At 35.0% G+C, this 19,477-nt stretch overlaps 1 protein-coding gene across 2 annotated transcripts in view; it reads right to left on the bottom strand.

The window, feature by feature from the left end:
* Positions 1-18,735, bottom strand: part of LOC140497115 (cytochrome P450 3A4-like) — a 42,239-nt gene extending 23,504 nt beyond the window's left edge. The window contains exons 1-3 of one of the 2 annotated variants that reach the window (XM_072597679.1): positions 18,561-18,642; positions 16,797-16,868; positions 6,001-6,094 (exon numbers count right to left, since the gene is read on the bottom strand). Coding sequence is in view for 1 of the 2 variants with exons in the window: in XM_072597678.1 (XP_072453779.1) it covers positions 6,001-6,094; positions 18,561-18,631 (165 nt within the window). In the remaining variant the exon portion in view is untranslated. Of the gene's footprint in view, positions 1-6,000; positions 6,095-16,796; positions 16,869-18,560 lie in introns of both variants that reach the window. The other variant, XM_072597678.1, reaches the window with a different exon arrangement.
* Between the last annotated feature and the right edge of the window lie 742 nt (positions 18,736-19,477).

Raw genomic sequence — 19,477 nt, 5'->3', positions numbered from 1 at the left:
TATATCCTGCAACTTATAGTTGTTTATTATTCCCAGTAGTTTTTTAGTTGTTTCTCTAGGATTCTCCAAGCACATTCTCTGCGAAGAGTGATAACTTTTTTTCCTCATTGCATATTCCAATTCCTTCCATTTCTTTTTCCTTCAGACACAATATTGACCAATAATGGTGATAATGGACATACTTCTTTCATTCTTGGTCTTGAGGGAAAGCTTCAAGCTTACCTCCATGACATAAAATGCTTGCTTATGGTTTTAGATAGACATTACTTATCATTTTAAGGGGAGCTCCCTTTGTTTCTATGCTCTCTAGTATTTGTAATAGGAATGGGTATTGTATTTTGTCAAAAGATGTTTCTGCATCTATTGAGATAATCATGATTTTATTACTTTTGCTATTACTTTGGTCAATTTTGATTATTTTTTTTCCTAATACTGATCCATTCCTGCATTTTTGATATAAGTCGCAACTGGTCATAATATATTTTCCTTTTGCTAAATTGCTGTATTTTTTGGCTAACTTTCTAATTAATAATTTTGCATCAATATTCATTGAGGAAACTTTCTCTGTTTTGGCTGCTCCTTGTTTAGGTATTAGCACCATATTTCAGTCATAAAAAAAATTTGGTATGACCCTGTCTTTGTCTATATTTCCAAATGGATCATATGATATTGGAATTAATTGCTTGTTTTGCTTTGTTTTTTAAGTTTAACAATATTTTCCCCCTAGCTACAGGTTAAGAAAAATTTTGACATTCATTTTTATAAGATTTTGAGTTCCAAATTTTTATCTCTTCCTTCCTCTCCCCTCTTCTGAAAGTATTAGGAAGTTTGATATAATTTATACATGTGCTATCATGTAAAAATATTTCCATATTAGTCACAGTTGTAAAAGAAGAAACAGATCAAAACCATGAGAAAAAATAAAGTAAGTGAAAAAGAAATGCTTCATTCTGCATTCAGATTCCAGTTCTTTGCCTGGATATGAATAGAATTTTCCTTCCTGTGTTTTTTGTACTTGCCTTAGATCACTGTGTTTCCGACAAGAGCTGAGTTGGTCATCACATAATGTTCCTGATGTACACTTTGCATTAACCTGTATAATCCCTTCCAAGTTCTTCTGAAATCTGTCTGTTAATCATTTCTTATTGCACAGTAATATTTCATTTTATTCATATGTCATTCCTTATTTGGACCTTCCCCAATTGATGGACATCCTTTCAGTTTCTAATATTTTCTACTATGAAAAGAACATTTATAAATTTTGTTGTACATGTAGGCTCTTTTCCATTTTTTAAAGATAATTTCTTTTTTTTAAAATTTTACTTATTTTTTTAATGTTCTACAATACTACCATAAAACTTAGATTTTTACCCCCCACACCTATCCCCCACCACCCATCTCCTTCCCCAAGATGGCATACAATTCTATATAGGATTTACATGTACTTTCCTATTGAACACGTTTTCACTGTAGTCATGCTATGTAGATGAACTAAAATAAATGGAAGAAATCATATAACAAATCAAAGCATAATACACACACACATACATACACACACACACACACACACACACACACAAACATGATCTACTACATTCTGTGAATGAATTCCATAGTTCTTTCTCTGAGTGTGGAAGGCATTTTGCCTTAGAAAACCATTGGGAATTTTTTTTTTTTAAGTTCTTGTGTTATTACGAAGTTCCAAGTCTACCAGAAAAAACTCTCACACACTGTGGTCATTGCTGTGAACAAAGTTCTCCTGCTTCTGCTCCTTTCATTCAGCATCAGATCATATAAGTCCTTCCAGGCTTCCCTAAAGTCTTCTTGTTCATCATTTCTTATGGCACAATAGTATTCCATTACATTCATGTACCATAATTTACTCAACCATTCCCCAGTTGATGGACATCCCCTTGATTTCCAGTTTTTGGCAACTACAAAGAGTACTACTATAAATATTTTTGTGCATGTGGTATCCTTTCCCATTTTTATGATATCTTAGGGATACAGTCCTAGTAGGGATATTGCTGGGTCAAAGGGTATGCACATTTTTGTAGTCCTTTGGGCATAGTTCCAAACTGCTCTCCAGAATAGTTGGATGAGTTCACAGCTACACCAGCAATGAATTAGTGTTCCAACTCTCCCACATCCTCACCAGCATTTATCATTTTCCTGTCTGTCATATTTGCCAATCTTACAGGTGTGATGTGATACCTCAGAGTTGTTTTGATTTACATCCCTCTAATCAAAAGAGATTTAGAGTATTTTTTCATGTGATTATAGATATCTTTAATTTCTTCCTCTGAAAATTGCCCGTTCATATCATTTGACCATTTATCCACTGGGGAATGATTTGTACAGTTGTACATTTGAGTCAATTCCCTATATATTCTAGAAATGAGGCCTTTATTCCTGAGATTAGCTGTAAAAATTCTTTCCCTATTTACTACATGCCTACGAATTTTGGTTGCATTTGGTTTGGTTGTGCAAAAACTTTTCAGTTTAATGTAATCAAAATTATACATTTTGCATTTTGTAATGCTTCCTATCTCTTGTTCAGTAAAAAAATTCTTCCCTTCTCCATAAATCTGATACATACGCTATTCCTTTCACCTCCAGTTTGTCCAAGGTATCAATCTTTATACCTAGAGCATGTACCAATTTCCTTTTCCATTTTTTAATTATCTTTTTGTGATATTAATCTAACAGTGGTATTACTGAATCAAAGGAAATGCACAATTTGGTTGCCCTTTATAGTTCCAAATTGTTTTCCGAAATAGTTGGATCAGTCCATAACTCCAACAACAATGCATTAGTGTCCCAAATTTCTCACATCCTCTTCATTATTTATCATTTTCTTTTTTTTTTTTGTCAAATTAGTCAGTCTGATAGGTGTGAGGTTAATTTTTTTAACATGTTTGGTAGAATTCATTTGTAAATTCATCTGACCCTAGAGATTTTTTTTCCAAGTGCATTGATGGCTTGTTCAATTTCTTCTTCTAAATTTGGGTTATATAAGTATTTTACTTTCTCTTTTGTTAATCTGTGTGATTTATATTTTTCTAAATATTCATCTATTTCATTTAAACTGTCAGATTTAATGGCATGTTGAATTTAGTGGCATACAGTTCAGCAAAGTGGCTCTTAATTATTGCTTTAATTTCCTCTTCCGTTTTGGTGAATACTCCCTTTTCATTGTTGATACTGGTAAGATGTTTTTCATTTACTTTTTAAAATCAAATTAATCAAAGATCTGTTTCATTGGGTTTTTTTTCGTAAAACCAACTCTTGATTTTATTTAATAACTCAATAGTTTTCTTACTTTTGTTTTTATTAATCTCTCCATTGATTTTCAGAATTCTCATTTGGTATTTAATTTGGGATTTTTGAATTCTATTCACCTCATTAATTTCTTTCCTGATTATGTAGCTGTTAGATTTACCTAGTCTGAGAGGGGGGCAGGGAGGACTCCCACCAGTATAGTTTACTGTCTATTTCTTCACTTGACTTTTTCTTTAAGAATATGGATACCATGTCATTTGTTGCATATTTGCTTAGTTTTCATATTACTTCATTGTCTATGCTACCTTTTGGAAAGATGTAGTTTCCTTCTTTTCCTGTTTTAATTAAATTTATTTTTGTTTTTTTGGTTTCAGATCAGGATTGCTATCCCTGTTTATTTTTTTCTTTTCTTTTAAATTGAGCTGGAACATAATGTATTCTGCATCAAGCTTTTACCTGTACTCTGTGTGCACCTCTCAGATTCAAATGTGTTTCTTGTAAATAACATATTGTAGGATTGTTGGATTCTTTAAAACACTATTTTATTATCTGCTTCAAATATATCAGGGCAGTTTTCCTAGGCAATTTCTTGAAAGATGCTGTCTATGTTCTTTTTTGACAATGGTTTTCAGGTAGTCCAATAATTTATAAATTATCTCTTCTCCATCTATGTCCAAGTCATTTGTTTTTTTTTTTTTCAGTAGATATTTTACATTCTCTTATTTTTTTTTTACATTTTATTTTGTTGGACTGATTCTAGAGATCTCTTACTGTCATTGCCTTCCATTGCCCAATTCTAATTTTTAATGAATTATTTTCTTCAGTGAGCTTTGTACCTCCCTCTCCATTTCACCAACTTTTTAGGGACTTGTTTTTGTCTGTAGATTTCTTTTTTTCCCATTTGGCAAACTGTATTTTTTAAGGGATTGTTTTCTTCAAGCAATTTCTGCCTTGCCTTTTTCCAAACTCTTGACTCTCTTGTATTCATCTCATCCTTTCCCCTAACTTTTCATTCTTGTACTCTTCCAGGAAGACTTTTTGGGCTTCAAAGTCATGCATATTCTGCTTTGAGGTTTCCTATGTAGGCATTTTGACATAGTTGTCTTCTTCTAAGTTTGTGTTTTGATCTTCCCAGTCATAATAATAGCTTTCTATGGTTAGGGATCTTTTCTATTTGTTGCTCATTTTTAGCCTCTATTGTGGCTTTTAAATTGAGCTTTGTTCCTAGGACACAGAGGGCATGGTTCCATGCTTCCTGTGCTGGAGACCAGAGGCCTGGTCACTGGCTTTCTGCCCTGGGGTCTCAGTTACTAATAACTCTCCCACTGTGCTGGCGTGGCCTGGCTTAGTCACTTCTGTTGTGCCATGGGTTCTTGGGATGGCAGCTTGCCTTCTGCACTGGGACTGGGGGCCTCACAGCTGGCCTGAGACACCACTGGCCTGCTGAGCGAAAACCAGTGAACCTCAGTAGCTTATCTGTGTTGTGCTAAGAGCCTCTAACTGGCCATCTTGGACACTATCTGTACTAGGCTGTGCTACCTGTCTAACCAAATGACCATTCCAGAAGTCTTTGTAAGTTACTGTAAACTAGAAAGTTGTTTCACTCAGTTGTTTTGTACAGTCTGTTGCTTCCGAATCCATCTAGAGGCTTGCCTTTACACTGTTTCTGAAGGATAATGGGGAGAGCTCAGGAAACGTCCTGGCTTTTCTTTGGCATCTTGACTCCAGTCCACTAAAACATCATTGTTAATACAATTATGATTATGAAAACCTTTTGCAAATCCCTTTTACATTTAATAGTATCTTACAACTTTCTTCAGCTATTTCACATCCATTTCATGAGTCAATGTGTTTTATTTGATTCTTACAAGAACCTGATTAGGCAGTTAGTAAACTACTGACCCATCAGTCTGAGCCTTTGGATTCTATCCCTTCCCAAGATTTGACACATCCTCTGACCTAAAGCTTCACATGGAGTCTCTCCTATCTGTGTATCAACATGTGGAGATAAAAACTAAGTGGAAAGTGCTTGGTAATCAGTGGGAGCTTATAGAGATCTTTCGAACTTAGCCTCAAACTCAAGAATTCCTGGGTTCAGGCTCTGCCTGTCACACACGCTAGTTGGGTGATCCTAGAAAAGATAACTAATCTATACTGTAAGAAACTCTCTAAGACTGAAAGTTGTGGGAAAAGTCATGTAGTGATAGCCATTTCCTCACCTGGAAATTATCGTGTCAGTAAAATTACAGGTCTAGTCATTATTCTCTGGAGCACTGAGAGCACAGGACCCAAAAGGAAATTCCCTTTGATTCAAGAGCTAAATCTGCCAAACAGTATTAATAATAATGACAACCACTCAGGTAGAATTTAATGTAAAGCATTCAGTATCTAAGACTTGTTAATGAAGTCCTCTTTCCAGTGTAAAGAGTGCCTGAATACTACTATTCCCTACATCTTAGAGCACCGGACACATGCATTATACCTTATTTTTAAGAAATCTGCGATGATACAAAGAATCAGAAGATCCTAGACTCAAATTGAAAATCCAAGGCTCTCACTGCACAGATGCGAAGGCTGAGGACTACAAAGAATAATTTATTTGTCCAAAATCATTTAGGTAACAATCATCAGAGCTGGCATTTGTGCCCAAGTCTCCTGAGTCCAAAGGAAATGCTTTTTCCACCATACAAAGAGAATAAAGAATTCATGGAAACTTACTTTGCGATAAGAAAGAACAGTGCCAAAGAAAGGAAGAGGTGCTGGTCCAGGAATTCCCAGGTCCTTAAAGAGTTTGTGTGTCCAGGTGCCATATCTATAAAGTGAAGGGAAAACACTAAAGCACTGTAGTCAAGGCAAAGAGAGAAGACATAAATCATGCAGTTCACTTGTTGGTAAACAGAAGTGCAAGTGCTATAACGGTATATTTGAAGTAAGTCTTTTTTTAACTCAGATTCATTAGCCAAGGGGGCACTTACAGAAATATTTCATGGTTCTCATCACCATCCTGAGATGTCTCACAACCTTACTGAGAAATTCTGAAGTCTCAGCAAGACTCAGTAAGGTTTGAGACAACACATTAGGTGTGGTCATGTTTGACAAGCTTTGAGTAAACCATCATCAGGATTGTTGCTGGAATATACTCCCTCCCTATTGTGCTGTGAATGGTACAAAGTCTGTGTTGCTAGAAAGGACCAAGTCCAGGATCAGTGCACCTTATGCACAACTAAGAAAGTTCAGAAAACATCTCAGACATGAAGAAATCCTCTTTAAGACCCAACCCTATTCTAGTACCTCAGACACATTTTTAGTATTTTTTACTTTTTCTTATTTTATGTATATTTATTTTTAATTTTCAACATTCATTTTCACAAAATTTTGAGTTCCAAATTTCTCTTCATCTTTCCGCTCCCCCACGCCAAAACACCAAGCATTCTGATTAACACTTTCCCCAATCTTCCCTCCCTTCTATTACACCCCTCCCTTCTGTTATCCTAATCTTCTCTCTTTTCTTGTGGGGAAAGATAGATTTCTATACCTCATTACCTGTATTTCTTATTTTCCAGTTGTATTCAAAAACAATTCTCAACATTCTTTCCTCAAACTATGAGTTCCAACTTCTCTCCCTTCCTCCCTCCCCATCCATCCCCACTGAGAAGGCAAGCAATTCAATACAGGCTACATATGTGTAGATTTGCAAAAGACTTCCATAATAGTCATATTGTGAAAGACTAGCAATATTTCCCTCCATCCTATCCTGCCCCCCATTTCTTCTATTCCCTCTTCTGACCTTGTCTTTCCCCAAGAGTGTTGGCTTCTAATTGCTTCCTCCTCCCATTTGCCCTCCCTTCTATCATACCCCACCCCACTTATTTCCTTCTTCCCTACTTTCCTGTAGTGTAACATAGATTTGGGTACCAAATTGAGTGCGCATGTTATGCCTTCCTTAAGCCAAATGTGAGAAGAATAAGTTTCATTTTTTTCCTAACACCTCTCCCCTTTTCTTGTCCACTGGAAAAGCTTTTTATTGTCTCTTTTATGAGAGATGATTTACCTCATTCCACTTCTCCCTTTCTCCTCGCAATATATTCTTTGACCACCCCTTAATTTTGTTTTTTTAGATATCATTCCTTCCTATTCAACTCACTCTGTACTCTCTGGACATATATATATATATATATATATATATATATATATATATATATATATATATATATACACACACACACACACACATATATATATATGTATACACACATATACACACATACATATATATACACATGCATACTTATATATATGTTTGTATGTATATATAAAATATGTATATGTGTGGTGTGTGTGTGTATGTGTGTGTGTATAATCCTTCCAACTGCCCAAATACTGAGAAAAGTTTTGAGAGTTGCAAATATTATCTTTCCATGTAGGAATGTAAACAGTCCAACTCTAGAAAGTCCTTTATGATTTTTCTTTCCTGTTTATCTTTTCATGCATCTTGTGATTCTTGTCTTTGAAAGTCAAATTTCCTATTCAGCTCTGGTCTTTTCATCAAGAATGCTTGAAAGTCCTCTATTTCATTGAATGACCATTTTTCCCCTGAAGTAATGTACTCAGTTTTGCTGGGTAAGTGATTCTTGGTTCTAATCTTAGTGGCTTTGACTTCTGGAATATCATATTCCAAGTATTTCAATCCCTTAACATAAAAGCTGCTTGATCTTGTTCTATCTTGATTGTATTTCCACAATACTTGAATTTTTTCTGGCTGCTTGCAATATTTTGTTCTTGATCTGGGAACTATGGAAATTGGCTACAATATTCCTAGGAGTTTCTCCTTTTGGATCTCTTTCAGGAAGATATTGGTAGATTCTTTCAATATTTATTTTACCCTCTGGTTCTAGAATATCTGGGCAGTTTTCCTTCATAATTTCATGAAAAATTATGTCTATGCTCTTTATTTGATCATGGCTTTCAGATAGTTCCATAATTTTTAAATTTTCTCCACTGGATCTATTTTCTAGGTCAAAGGTTTTTTTCTAATGAGATATTTCACATATTCTTTTTTCATTCTTTTGATTTTGTTTTGTAATTTCTTGGTTTCTCATAAAGTTATTACCTTCCATCTGCTCCATTCTCATTATTATAGAACTATTTTCTTCAGTGACCTTTTGAACCTCCTTTTCCATTTGAATAATTCTGCTTTTTAAAGCATTCATTTCGTCTTTGGCTTTTTGTACCTCTTTGACCAATTGAGTTAGCCCGTTTTCAAAAGCGTTATTTTCTTCAGCTTTTCTTTGGGTATCGTTTATGTTTTTTATTATGTTATTTTTTGTTATTTTTAATTTTTTCCTCTTTTTTTATTATTTTATTTGTTTACAGTGTTTTACAATCACTTCCAAATATCTTAGATATATCTGTCTTACCTTCCCTACCACCTCCCCACTCCCTCCCTGAGACAGTATACACTTTTACATAGATTCGACATATACATTCCCATGAGATATATTTTCACCATAGTCATGTTGCATAGAAGAATCAAAACGAAAGGGAGAAATCATAAAACAAACCAAAACATAATACAAAAGAAAATGATCTGCTTCGTTCTGTGGTTATAATCCGTAGTTCTCTCCCTGGATGTGGAAGGCATTTTGCCTGAAGAAATCATTGGGAATTATTTAAGTCCTTGCATTGCAATGAAATACCCAGTCTACCAGAAAAATTCCTCATGCACTGTGGTTGTTGCTATGTACAAAGTTTTTCTGCTTCTTCTCCTTTCACTCAAGATCTCTTCATATAAGTTTTTCCAGGCCTCTCTGAAGTCCTCCTGCTCATCATTTCTTATAGCACAATAGTATTCCACTACCTTCATATACCTCAGTTTATTCAGCCATTACTCAAATGATGGGCAGGCCCTTGATTTCCAGTTTTTTGCCACCACAAAGAGTAATGTTTTAATATTTTTGCACATGTGGGACACTTTCTATTTTTATGATGTCCTGGGGATGCAGTCCCAGAAGCAGTATTCTGAGGTCAAAGAGTATGCACATTTTTGTACTCCTTTGGGCATAGTTCCAAATTGCTGTCCTGAATGGTTTGATCAGCTCATAGCTCCACCAACAATGTGTTAGTGTTCCAACTCTCTCACATCTTCTCCAACATTTGTCATTTTCCTGTTTTCTCATGTTCGCCAATGTGATACGTGTGAAGTGGTACCTCAGAGTTGTTTTGATTTGCATTTCTCTAATCAATAGCGATTTAGAGCATTTTTTAATATGAGTATAGATAGCTTTGATTTCTTCCTCTTAAAACTGCTTGTTCGTATCCTCTGACCATTTCTCAATTGGGGAATGACTTGTATTTTTGTACGTTTGACTCAATTCTCTATATATTTTAGAAATGAAACATTTTTCACAGGCACTACTTGCACACATTCTTTCCCAGTTTTCTGCTTGCTTCTTATCCTTGGTTGAATAGGGTTTGGTTGTACAAAAACTTTTCAACTTAATGTAAGCAACATTGTCCATTTTTCACTTCGTAAATCTTTTTATTGCTTGTTGGGTCAAAAATTCTTCTCTTCTCCATAAATCTGATAAATACTCTATTCATTCTTCCACTAATTTGTTTACAATATCAATCCTTATACCTAGATCATGTACCCATTTGGACTTTTTTCTTGTGTATGGTGTCAGGCATTGGTCTATGCCTAATTTCTGCCACACTTTTATCCACTTTTCCCAGCAATTTGGGATAAGAACAGTAAGTTCTTATCCCAGAAGCTGGGGTCATTTTATCAAACAGTAGATTGCTATATTCATTGACTATTGTGTCCTGAGTCCCTAACTTATTCCACTTGTCTACCCTTCTGTTTCTTAGTCAGTACCAAGTGGTTTTGATAATTGTTGCTTTATAATAAAATCTGAGATCTTGTAGAGCTAGGCCATCCTCCCTGACATTTCTTTTCATTAGGTCCCTTGATATTCTGGACATTTGTTCTTCTAGATGAATTTTGATATAATTTTTCTAACTCTACAAAATGATTTCCTGATAGTTTGATTGGTATGGCACTGAATAAGCAAATTACTTTAGGTTGTATTGTCATTTTTATTATTTTGGCTCCGCCCACCCATGAGCAGCTGATATTTTTCCACTTACTTAGATCTAACTTCATTTGTGTGAAAACTGTTTTGCAATTGTGTTCATATAGTCTCTTGATTTGTTTTTGGCAGGTATACTCCCAAATATTTTATAGTGTCTTCACTAGCTTTAAATGGGATTTCTCTATCTCTTGCTGTTGGGCTTTATTAATAATATATAGAAATGCAGAAGATTTGTGTAGGTTTTCTTTGTAACCTGCAACTTTGCCAAAGCTGTTTCTTATTTCAAGTAGTTTTTTTACTTCAATCTCTGGGATTCCTCAAGTATATCATCATGTCATCTTCAAAGAGTGATAACTTAGTATCTTTTTTGCCTATCCTAATTTCTTCAATTTTTTTTCTTCTCCTATTGCTGCAGCTAACATTTCTAGTACCATTTTGAATAATAGTGGTGATAATGGACATCCTTGTTTCACTCCTGATCTTATTCAAAATGCATCTAGTTTATGCCCATTGCATATAATGTTTGCTGAAGGTTTTAGGTAGATACTGCTTTTTATTTTATGGAACATTCCATACATTCCTATTCTCTCCGGTGCTTTCAATAGAATTAGTTGTTGTATTTTGTCAAAAGCTTTTTCCTCATGTATTGAGGTAATCATATGATATCTGTTATTTTTTGTTGATATGAATAGTACTACTAATACTTTTCCTTATATTGAACCAACCTCGTATTCCTGGCATCAATCCTACCTGATCATAATGTATTATTCTTCTGATAAGTTGCTGTATTCTTTTTATTAACATCACATTGATATTCACTAGAGAAATTGGTATATAATTTTCTTTCTCTGTTTTGGCTTTTCCTGGTTTAGATACCAGAACCATATTTGTAACATAAAAAGCATTTGGGAGGACTCTTTTGCCAAATAGTCTATATAGTATTGGAATTAGTTGTTCTTTAAATGTTTGTTAGAATTCACATTTAAATCCATTTGATCCTGAAGATTTTTTCCTTGGAAGTACATTGATGGCTTGTTCAATTTCTTTTTCTGAGATGGGATTACATACGTATTCAACTTCATCTTCTGCTAATCTGGGCAACTTTTATTTTTTAAAATAATCAAATTTTGTCAAATTTTTGAGCATACAGTTGGATAAAGTAATTTCTAATTATTGTTGTAATTTCCTCCTCATTGGAGGTGAGTTCACTCTTTTTGTTTTTGATATTGGTAATTTGGTTTTCTTCCTTCTTTTTTTAAAATCAAATTGACCAGAAGTTTATCAGTTTTCTTTGTTTTTTTTATAAAACCAACTCTTAGTTTTATTTATTAGTTTAATAGTTTTCATAATTTCAATTTTTAAATCTCTCCTTTAGTTTTCAATATTTCTAATTTGGTAATTATTTGGGGATTTTCCATTTGTTCTTTTTCTACTTTTTTTCAGCTGCATGCATAATTCATTGATCTTCTCTTTCTCTATTTTATTCATGTAGACGTTCAAAGATATAAAACTTCCCCTAAGAATTGCTTTTGCAGTATCCCATAAGATTTGGTAGGTTATCTCATTATTTTCATTCTCTTGAATGAAGTTGATTGTTTCTATGATCTGTTGTTTAACCCACTCATTCCTTAAGATTTTTTAGTTTCCAATTAATTTTTGGTCTATCTTTCCATGGCCTTTTATTTCATATAATGTTTATTGCCTTATGATCTGAGAAGGATGCATTGATTATCTCTGCCTTTCTGTACTGAAGTGTGAAGTTTTTAAGCCCTATTACATGTCAGTTTTTGTATATGTGCCATGTACTGCTGAGAAAAAGCTAAATCCTTTCTATCTGTATTCAATTTTATCGAATCTATCATATCTAACTTATCCAGAGTTTTATTCAATTCTTTAACTTCTTTCTTGTTTATTTTGAGTTTAGATTTATCAAGCTCAGAGAGGGGGAGGTTGAGGTCCCCCACTGGTATAGTTTTGCTGTCTATCACTTCCTGTAACTCTCTTAACTTCCCTTCTAAGCATGTGGATACTATACCACTTGGAGTGCATATGTTTAGTAATGATATTGCTTTGTAGTCTGTGGTACCTTTATCAGGATATAGTTTCCTTCCTTATCTCTTTTGATTAGATCTATTTTCGTTTTTGCTTTGTCTGACATTAGGATTGCTACTCCTGCTTTTTTTACATCAGCTGAGGCACCATATATTCTGCTCCAGCCTTTTGCCTTTACTCTGTGTGTATCCTCCCATTTCAAATATGTTTCTTGTAAACAACATATTATTAGATCATGGTTTGTAATCCATTCTAATATCTGTCTCCGTTTTATGGGACAGTTCATTCCATTGAAATTCACAGTTATGATTCATAACTGTGTTTTTTCCTCCATCTTCTTTCCCATTGTTTGCGCTTTTAGTTCTCCCTTTTCCCCTCCCCTACAAAATACTGTTTTAATTTTTACCACTACCTCCCACAGTCTTCCCTTCCTTCTTTCAGTCCCTCTTTCTTTTATTCTGCTTTAACCTTACTGCTTCTTCCTTCTGGTTTAACCTCCCCTCCCCTTTCCTTCTCCCTTCCTCTCCTACTGCCTAGAGAGCTAGTTAGATTTATATATTTCATTAAGTTTGGTGTTTCCTCCTTGAACCAAATCAGATCAGAGTAAATATTAAACAATGCTATCTCCTTCCCCACTTTCTCTCTACTGCAATACAATTTTGGGACTCTTCCTGTGATGTAATTTACCATTTTATGCTTTCTTCTTTTCATATCATGTGTTACAATCCCTTCACAACCTTCAATCAGATTTTTATCATGACATCATTTACTTTATATCCATTCCCTTTATCTATGTATATCCCTTTTATATTTCATAATAAATATATAATTCTCAAGATCAACAAGCATCATCTTCCCTTATAGGGATGTAAACAGTTTGCCCATATTGAGTAACAAGTTTTTCTTTTCCCCTGTTTACCTTTTTTGCCTCTCTTGAGATCTGCGTTTGAAGATCTAATTTTCTATTGAGTTCTGGCCTTTTTATAAGAAAAGTCTGGAAATCCCTTATTTCATTGAATGTCCATCTCCTTCCCTGAAATATGATGTTCATGTTTGCTGGGTAATTGATCCTTGGTTGTGGTCTTTTGCCTTGTGGAATATCATTTTCCAGTTCCTTTGATATTTTAATGTAGAAGTTGCAAGATCCTGTGTGATTCTGACTGTATCTCCTCAATACCTGAATGGTTTCTTTCTGGCTGCCTGTGCTATTTTCTCCTTCACTTGCTAGTTCTGGAATTTGGCAGTGATATTCCTGGGCATCTTTAGTTTGGGATCCTTCCAGGCAGTGAACAGTGGATTCTTTTGATGATTATTCCTCCCTCTGAACCTTGGACTTCTCAGCAGTTTTTCTTGATGATTTCTTCGATGATATTGTCCAGGCTCTTTTTTTCATCATGGCTTTCTAGAAGACTAATAATTCTTAGATTTTTCTCTCCTGGATCTATTTTCCAGGTCAGCTGTTTTTGCACTCAGATATTTTACATTTTCTTCTACCTTTTTGGTCTTTAGATTTTGTTTGACTGATCCTTAATGTCTCATAGAGACAAACTTCTACTTGCACAATTCTAATTTTTATAAACTGTTTTCTTCAGTTAACTTTTGGGTATCCTTTCCACCTGTCCAATTATTCCTTTTAAGGAGTTATTTTTTCCAGTTGGTTTTTCTACTTCCTTTTGCATTTGTCCAGTTTTCCCAGTTAGGTTTTCTGTTTCCTTTTCCATTTGTCCAATTTTCCTTTCAAAGGAGATGTTCTCTTTAGTGAATTCTTTTTTCGTACTTTTGAAATCATTGGCCAGTTTTTCTTCTATTTCTCTAATTTAGCTTTTAAAATTCTTCTTCAGCTCTTACAAGAGTGCTCTTTGTGCTTGCGACGAGTTTGCAGTCCGTTCTGAAATTTCACATGAGAGTACAGCCTAAATGCTGACCTCTTTGGTATTAGTGTTTTGGTCCTTGTTCCCATAGAAAGATTCTATGGTCTTTGCTTTCCTTCTTTCCTTCTTACTCCTGATGATGAGGTTTTGTGTGTTGTGGCCTCTTGTTCTTTCAGGTAACAGCTAAAGTGCTGCAGCTTACTTGGTAGTGAGTTGGCTGGTGTGGGAAAGCAGAGGCTAGGTGATGTCTTTTTGTATTTCCTCAGATTTACCCTGGAGTTAGCTTGTTAAATGTGGGACGTGGGTGGTCTGACCACAGCAGGTCTCCTCTGCTGAGCTAGAGCATAGGCAAGCTGAGCAATCGGTGATCTGGGCTGTCCTAGTGTCTTCCCATTTCCTCTAGGGTGCTGAAGCATACCAGGGACCTTGGTATCGATGGTTGCATGGCTCCACCCCCCGGAGGCTCCAGATCTCCTCTCAGTTGACTGAGGTGGGGCTGTCTGTGACAGCTCTGATCCTGTACTGATGTCCTTCTGTCCCAGAAAGAGGGATTCTCCTTAGTGATTTTCCTAGCTACAAGATTGTTTGCCCCTTCATCCCACTGTTGCAGGATTTTGCTGGGGAAACATTTTATGGTTCTTTAAAGGCCAACAAGGGGAGGAGGAGAGGGAATATATTTGTCACTGTGCCATTTTGGTTCCTGGAAGTTCAAATAGGTGACTTCCAGACATTTAATCTGTGGGCTGATAGTCTCAGTAGAAGCCTCTGCAGATACCTGGGGCTCTGTGGCTCTCACTTGCTTAATTCTTCTGAACTCCTTTCCTGGGCTTATATTCCTGAGATTCTGCAGTGCAGCTGCTGCTTCAGACCACTTAGGCCTTCCTGCTGGGCTGTTCTCCATAACTGGTGCAATAGACCTTTGCTGTAGGCCTTCAGGGTGTCTTGGGTTGGAAATCTCTTTCACTTTGTCGTTTCGTGGCTTGTGCTGCTCTAGAATTTGTTTAGAGTCATTTTTACAGATATTTTATGGGCTATGGTGAATGAATTTGTGGAAGCCCAAATGTGCAACCAGTACATGCTGGATCTGTAGAAACACATTGGGAGTTTTCCATCTGCCTTCATATGTGACAATTAGGTTTCCACAACTTCCATGTCAAACACTTCTACTCCCTCATAAAACTCAGTTGCCTCTTCTATGTTGCCTTCAACATGTAGCACAATTGCTACTCCCTCCTTCACACAAATGGAGCACCTCTTCCTCTTGGAAGCTATCTCTTTAACATCTCTAACATGTTTACTACTAATTACAAACAAAATGTATTCACTCACACATAAAAATTCAGTAATTATGCAAGGATGTGGGGAGATGTGTGACACCTTTCAGGATATAGTTGTACCATTACTTCAATACTAGGTGGACTGGTGGATAGAACACTGGATCTAGAGTGAAGAAACCCTTGGTTTAAATACAGCTTTCAACAATAAGTATATGTGCTATCCTTGGCAAGTTGCTTAATTTCTATTTCCCTCAGTTTTCTCAGTTGTTGAATGGAATTAATAATGGTAGTTACTTTTCTGGTTTTTTTTGAAGACCAAATGAGTATATTGTTAAAGTGTTTGCCACAGTACCTGGAATATAGTACATGCTTGGAGAAGTCTTACTTCCATATTTCCTTTTTTACTTTCCTTCCTTACTAAATATCTTCTTTTAGAATCAAGAAAATATTTTGGAGAGCAATGTCCCAATACATTACAAGAGTCACAAAGCAGAATATTACTTTTAATCAAGCAATTCCTGTACAAGTAGAGTATCACAGAAATAAAGGTAAAATTTTAAAATTACTTATGCATATAAAATATATATTCATTTGTTCTTTATTTTGGAACGCAAAAATTGGACACCAATGTTATGTTCAATGTTGGCTAACCTAATTATGGCACTTTATAATCAAATATAATAAATGTTCCCTCAATAATTAAGGTTAATGAATACAAGGAAATAAGGAAGGTCACTTATGAGATAAAGTATAGCAAAATCAACAAAACTACAATGGCTACAACCTTATGTCATGTGTTCATCTACATAAAAAAAATGAAAAGAAGAAAAGAAGAAATGAAGAAAGGAATATGTCCTGAAATATGGTAAACATTTGTAAAACTCCTGGATGGAAAATATGCTATTTTATTTCATTTTTATTTATATGATACTTGCTGTGATTCTACTTCAGTATGGGCTTCAGTGGGGTAAGATTATGATTCTTGTTTCAAAGGATTAACTCATTAAAATTTTACCTCACAATAGAGTTTAAAAAAATTTTTAAAAAAGAACCTTGGTTCTTTAAAAGAACTTCTCATTGTCTGTATATTTACCATTGATGTTACTTCCTCATTTAGGGTATAACTTCCCATATTTTTTGCTTACCCTATCTGTTTGCTGTTTATTACTTCAAAATAGCCATGTTTCAAAAATAAGCGATATCATATCATGTTACTTTATTACCTCTGGGATATGTTGCATTATATTGAATCCTTATGCATATTCCTTCTCTTGCCTCAACCTCAAGGTCCTTATCTGTCAAATGAGGGAGAAAATCAAGGAGTTGTAGAGGATAATTCCAGAAATGGCACAAAGTAGCACACATTGGCTGCTCTGACTTTCATTATGGGACTCAAGATGACAGAATCATAAATTTAGACTGTTAGGTGGCTTCCATGTCCATCTAAAAAATCCTCTTATTACATGAATGAGGAAAGTAAGGCTCAGCAATTTAACATCCTTGACAAGGTCACATAGATAAGTGAATATCAAGAGAAGAATCTGAATTTAGGCCCTTTCACTCCTGAGTTCATTGTCATTTAAGCGTGCTAGTAATCTAATCCATCAGTGTTGCTGTGACTTTAGCATGAATGTAGAAGGATCCCATGACATCTACTGGTCATATTTCCCCAGGTTTGTGACCTTATAATGTTTCCTGATAGCTCTAAGAAAGAAACCTGTGTATGCGTATTATGTTATTAAACTATCTCCCAGTTCAATCACAACTTTATTTTTTCCAAGCTGGTAAATTTTCATATCAGTGTGGAGAATTACCACCAAGTTCTCTCTACTCTTTTATAAGGAATTTTGAAAATCCTACTACACAAGACGTATATGAAATCAACTTCTGTTACTTGAATTAACTAGTATGATTCAAAGTCTATAGAAAAAATAAAAAGGAAAAATTATGAAGTTAGGTGATTTTTCCTCTAACATTTAGTGGTGATTGCTCCCACATTTTGTGTTAAATAAACCAGTGTACCCAGAAATAAACAAGACTTAAGCACAAAGCATCCATATCCTATAGAACATAATTAAATAATAGTCTTTAAAGTCCTCAGAGCTTTAAAATAAAAAAAAGACAGAAAACTCTAAGGTTTAGTCGTTTGCAATGTTGGGTGTCTAACTGTTACCCTGCCAATATGGACCTTGAGTCTCATCAGCTTGTGGAGATTGCAATAATAGATATAATTGTATTGTTTGTACAGAAAGACTTCCATCTCTGATTTATATCCATTACATTAACCAATTTTCTAGTTCCTTACGTTTCCAGGACAGTGATTCTTTAAAAGAGATAGACGGAACAGAGCAAAAATCAACTTTTGGGGACATCTCAGTCCCAAAATCTTTGAAAAAAAGAATGTAGAAACACATCATACAGAATCCCTAGAAAGTGGATCATAGAAAAGAGTGGTGATTTGGTCAAAATGAGCATTAGTAAATAAAATGTAATTTTTTGAACAGAAGGAAATACCTTTTAAACTATGAAAATTAAAATAATAAGGAGAAAAAACTGAAAAGGGAAAAAGAAAACTGACATGAATTCAGGTTTCTTTAAGGACTTGTCTTCACTTTTAAATTACTTGACCAATACCACAGGAATATCCTCAAAGTCTATTCTTTTAGGAAATGACAATACAGCCTTTAATCAAAGAGTTTAAAATTTTCTTTTTTCCCAAAAATTGTGTCAACTCATTTATATAGACAAAGAAAATCAGCATTTCTAGTTACAGAAATCAAAGTATGTGTGTGTGTGCATATATATATATATATATATATATACACATATATATATACATACATACATATATCTCCTAATATACATTATGTACAGAGTAGAAGGAAGTAGAAACCAGTCATTGTGAAATGTTCTGTCACAGTCACAAAGGAGCTGCATCTAATCTCTTGATAAATTGTAAGGGGAATAAAAAGGAATTTATCACTTACAGAAACAGGAGAGTTAGGAAGAGAACAAGCAGTGCCCAGGTGCCAGCACTTAAGCTAGGGATGATGTTCATTGTCACTCTCTCTAGTCAGCTTTTTATTTCTGTCTCTTTTCCTTGTCTCCTGGTGCTCCTTAGTTCTTAACAGCTCAACTGCTGGTGCTGTTCTAATTCCCTGACAAATTCTGGAAGGACTATATAGCCTGTAAAATAAGGGGTGGAGATAAAGGGATGACCAACGAAACTATGACTCAGCTGGGAAGTTTTGCAGTCCTATACAAATCGTCGTCTCTGAGGTCTCAGAGTTTATCTTTATTGACATATTGTAGCAAATAAGTACACGGAATCCTGTGACAATCAATTAAGTTCAGAAAACAATAATTAGCTTTAGCCATTTTAAATATGTAATCATGATAGAAACATCTTTGATCCTTATCAGAAATTGTGCTGACAAAATAAAAGTGGTATTAAAGTTCTGTGGAGGTCTGAAGTACAAATGAAGGAGTAAATAAGCATATATTAAGTTCCTGTATGTCCCAGGCACTACACTTAGTCCTTGGGATATAAAGATGACAATTCTTTCTGTAACAATTAATAACTGCGTGAGCATAAGATAATCATAAGTCAGAGAACCACGCAGAAAAGAGGTGAACTCTGATTCATTAGGCATGAGTTTGATTGCAAAGTCTGCCACCTATGGTCAGCTATTATTAAGACTGTTCTTTTCTAGTGAGGTTTTATCATACATAGCTAGAGCATGCAACTCCCAGATGTATTGGGAGGAGGAGGAAATGCCCACCTTGAGTTCTCTAGCCATCCACAGAAAAACGTACCTGGATGTAAGTCTCTATAGAAGATTCGCAATGTGACCAAATCCCAGATGCTGACCAAGGTTAAAGTCATCATCCCAAAGCAAATTAG

This window comes from Notamacropus eugenii, chromosome 3 (assembly GCF_028372415.1).
Source record: "Notamacropus eugenii isolate mMacEug1 chromosome 3, mMacEug1.pri_v2, whole genome shotgun sequence".
Taxonomy (NCBI): Eukaryota; Metazoa; Chordata; class Mammalia; order Diprotodontia; family Macropodidae; genus Notamacropus; species Notamacropus eugenii.
The sequence above is the reverse complement of the archived record's forward strand: the minus strand, read 5'-3'. Positions and strand labels throughout refer to the sequence as shown.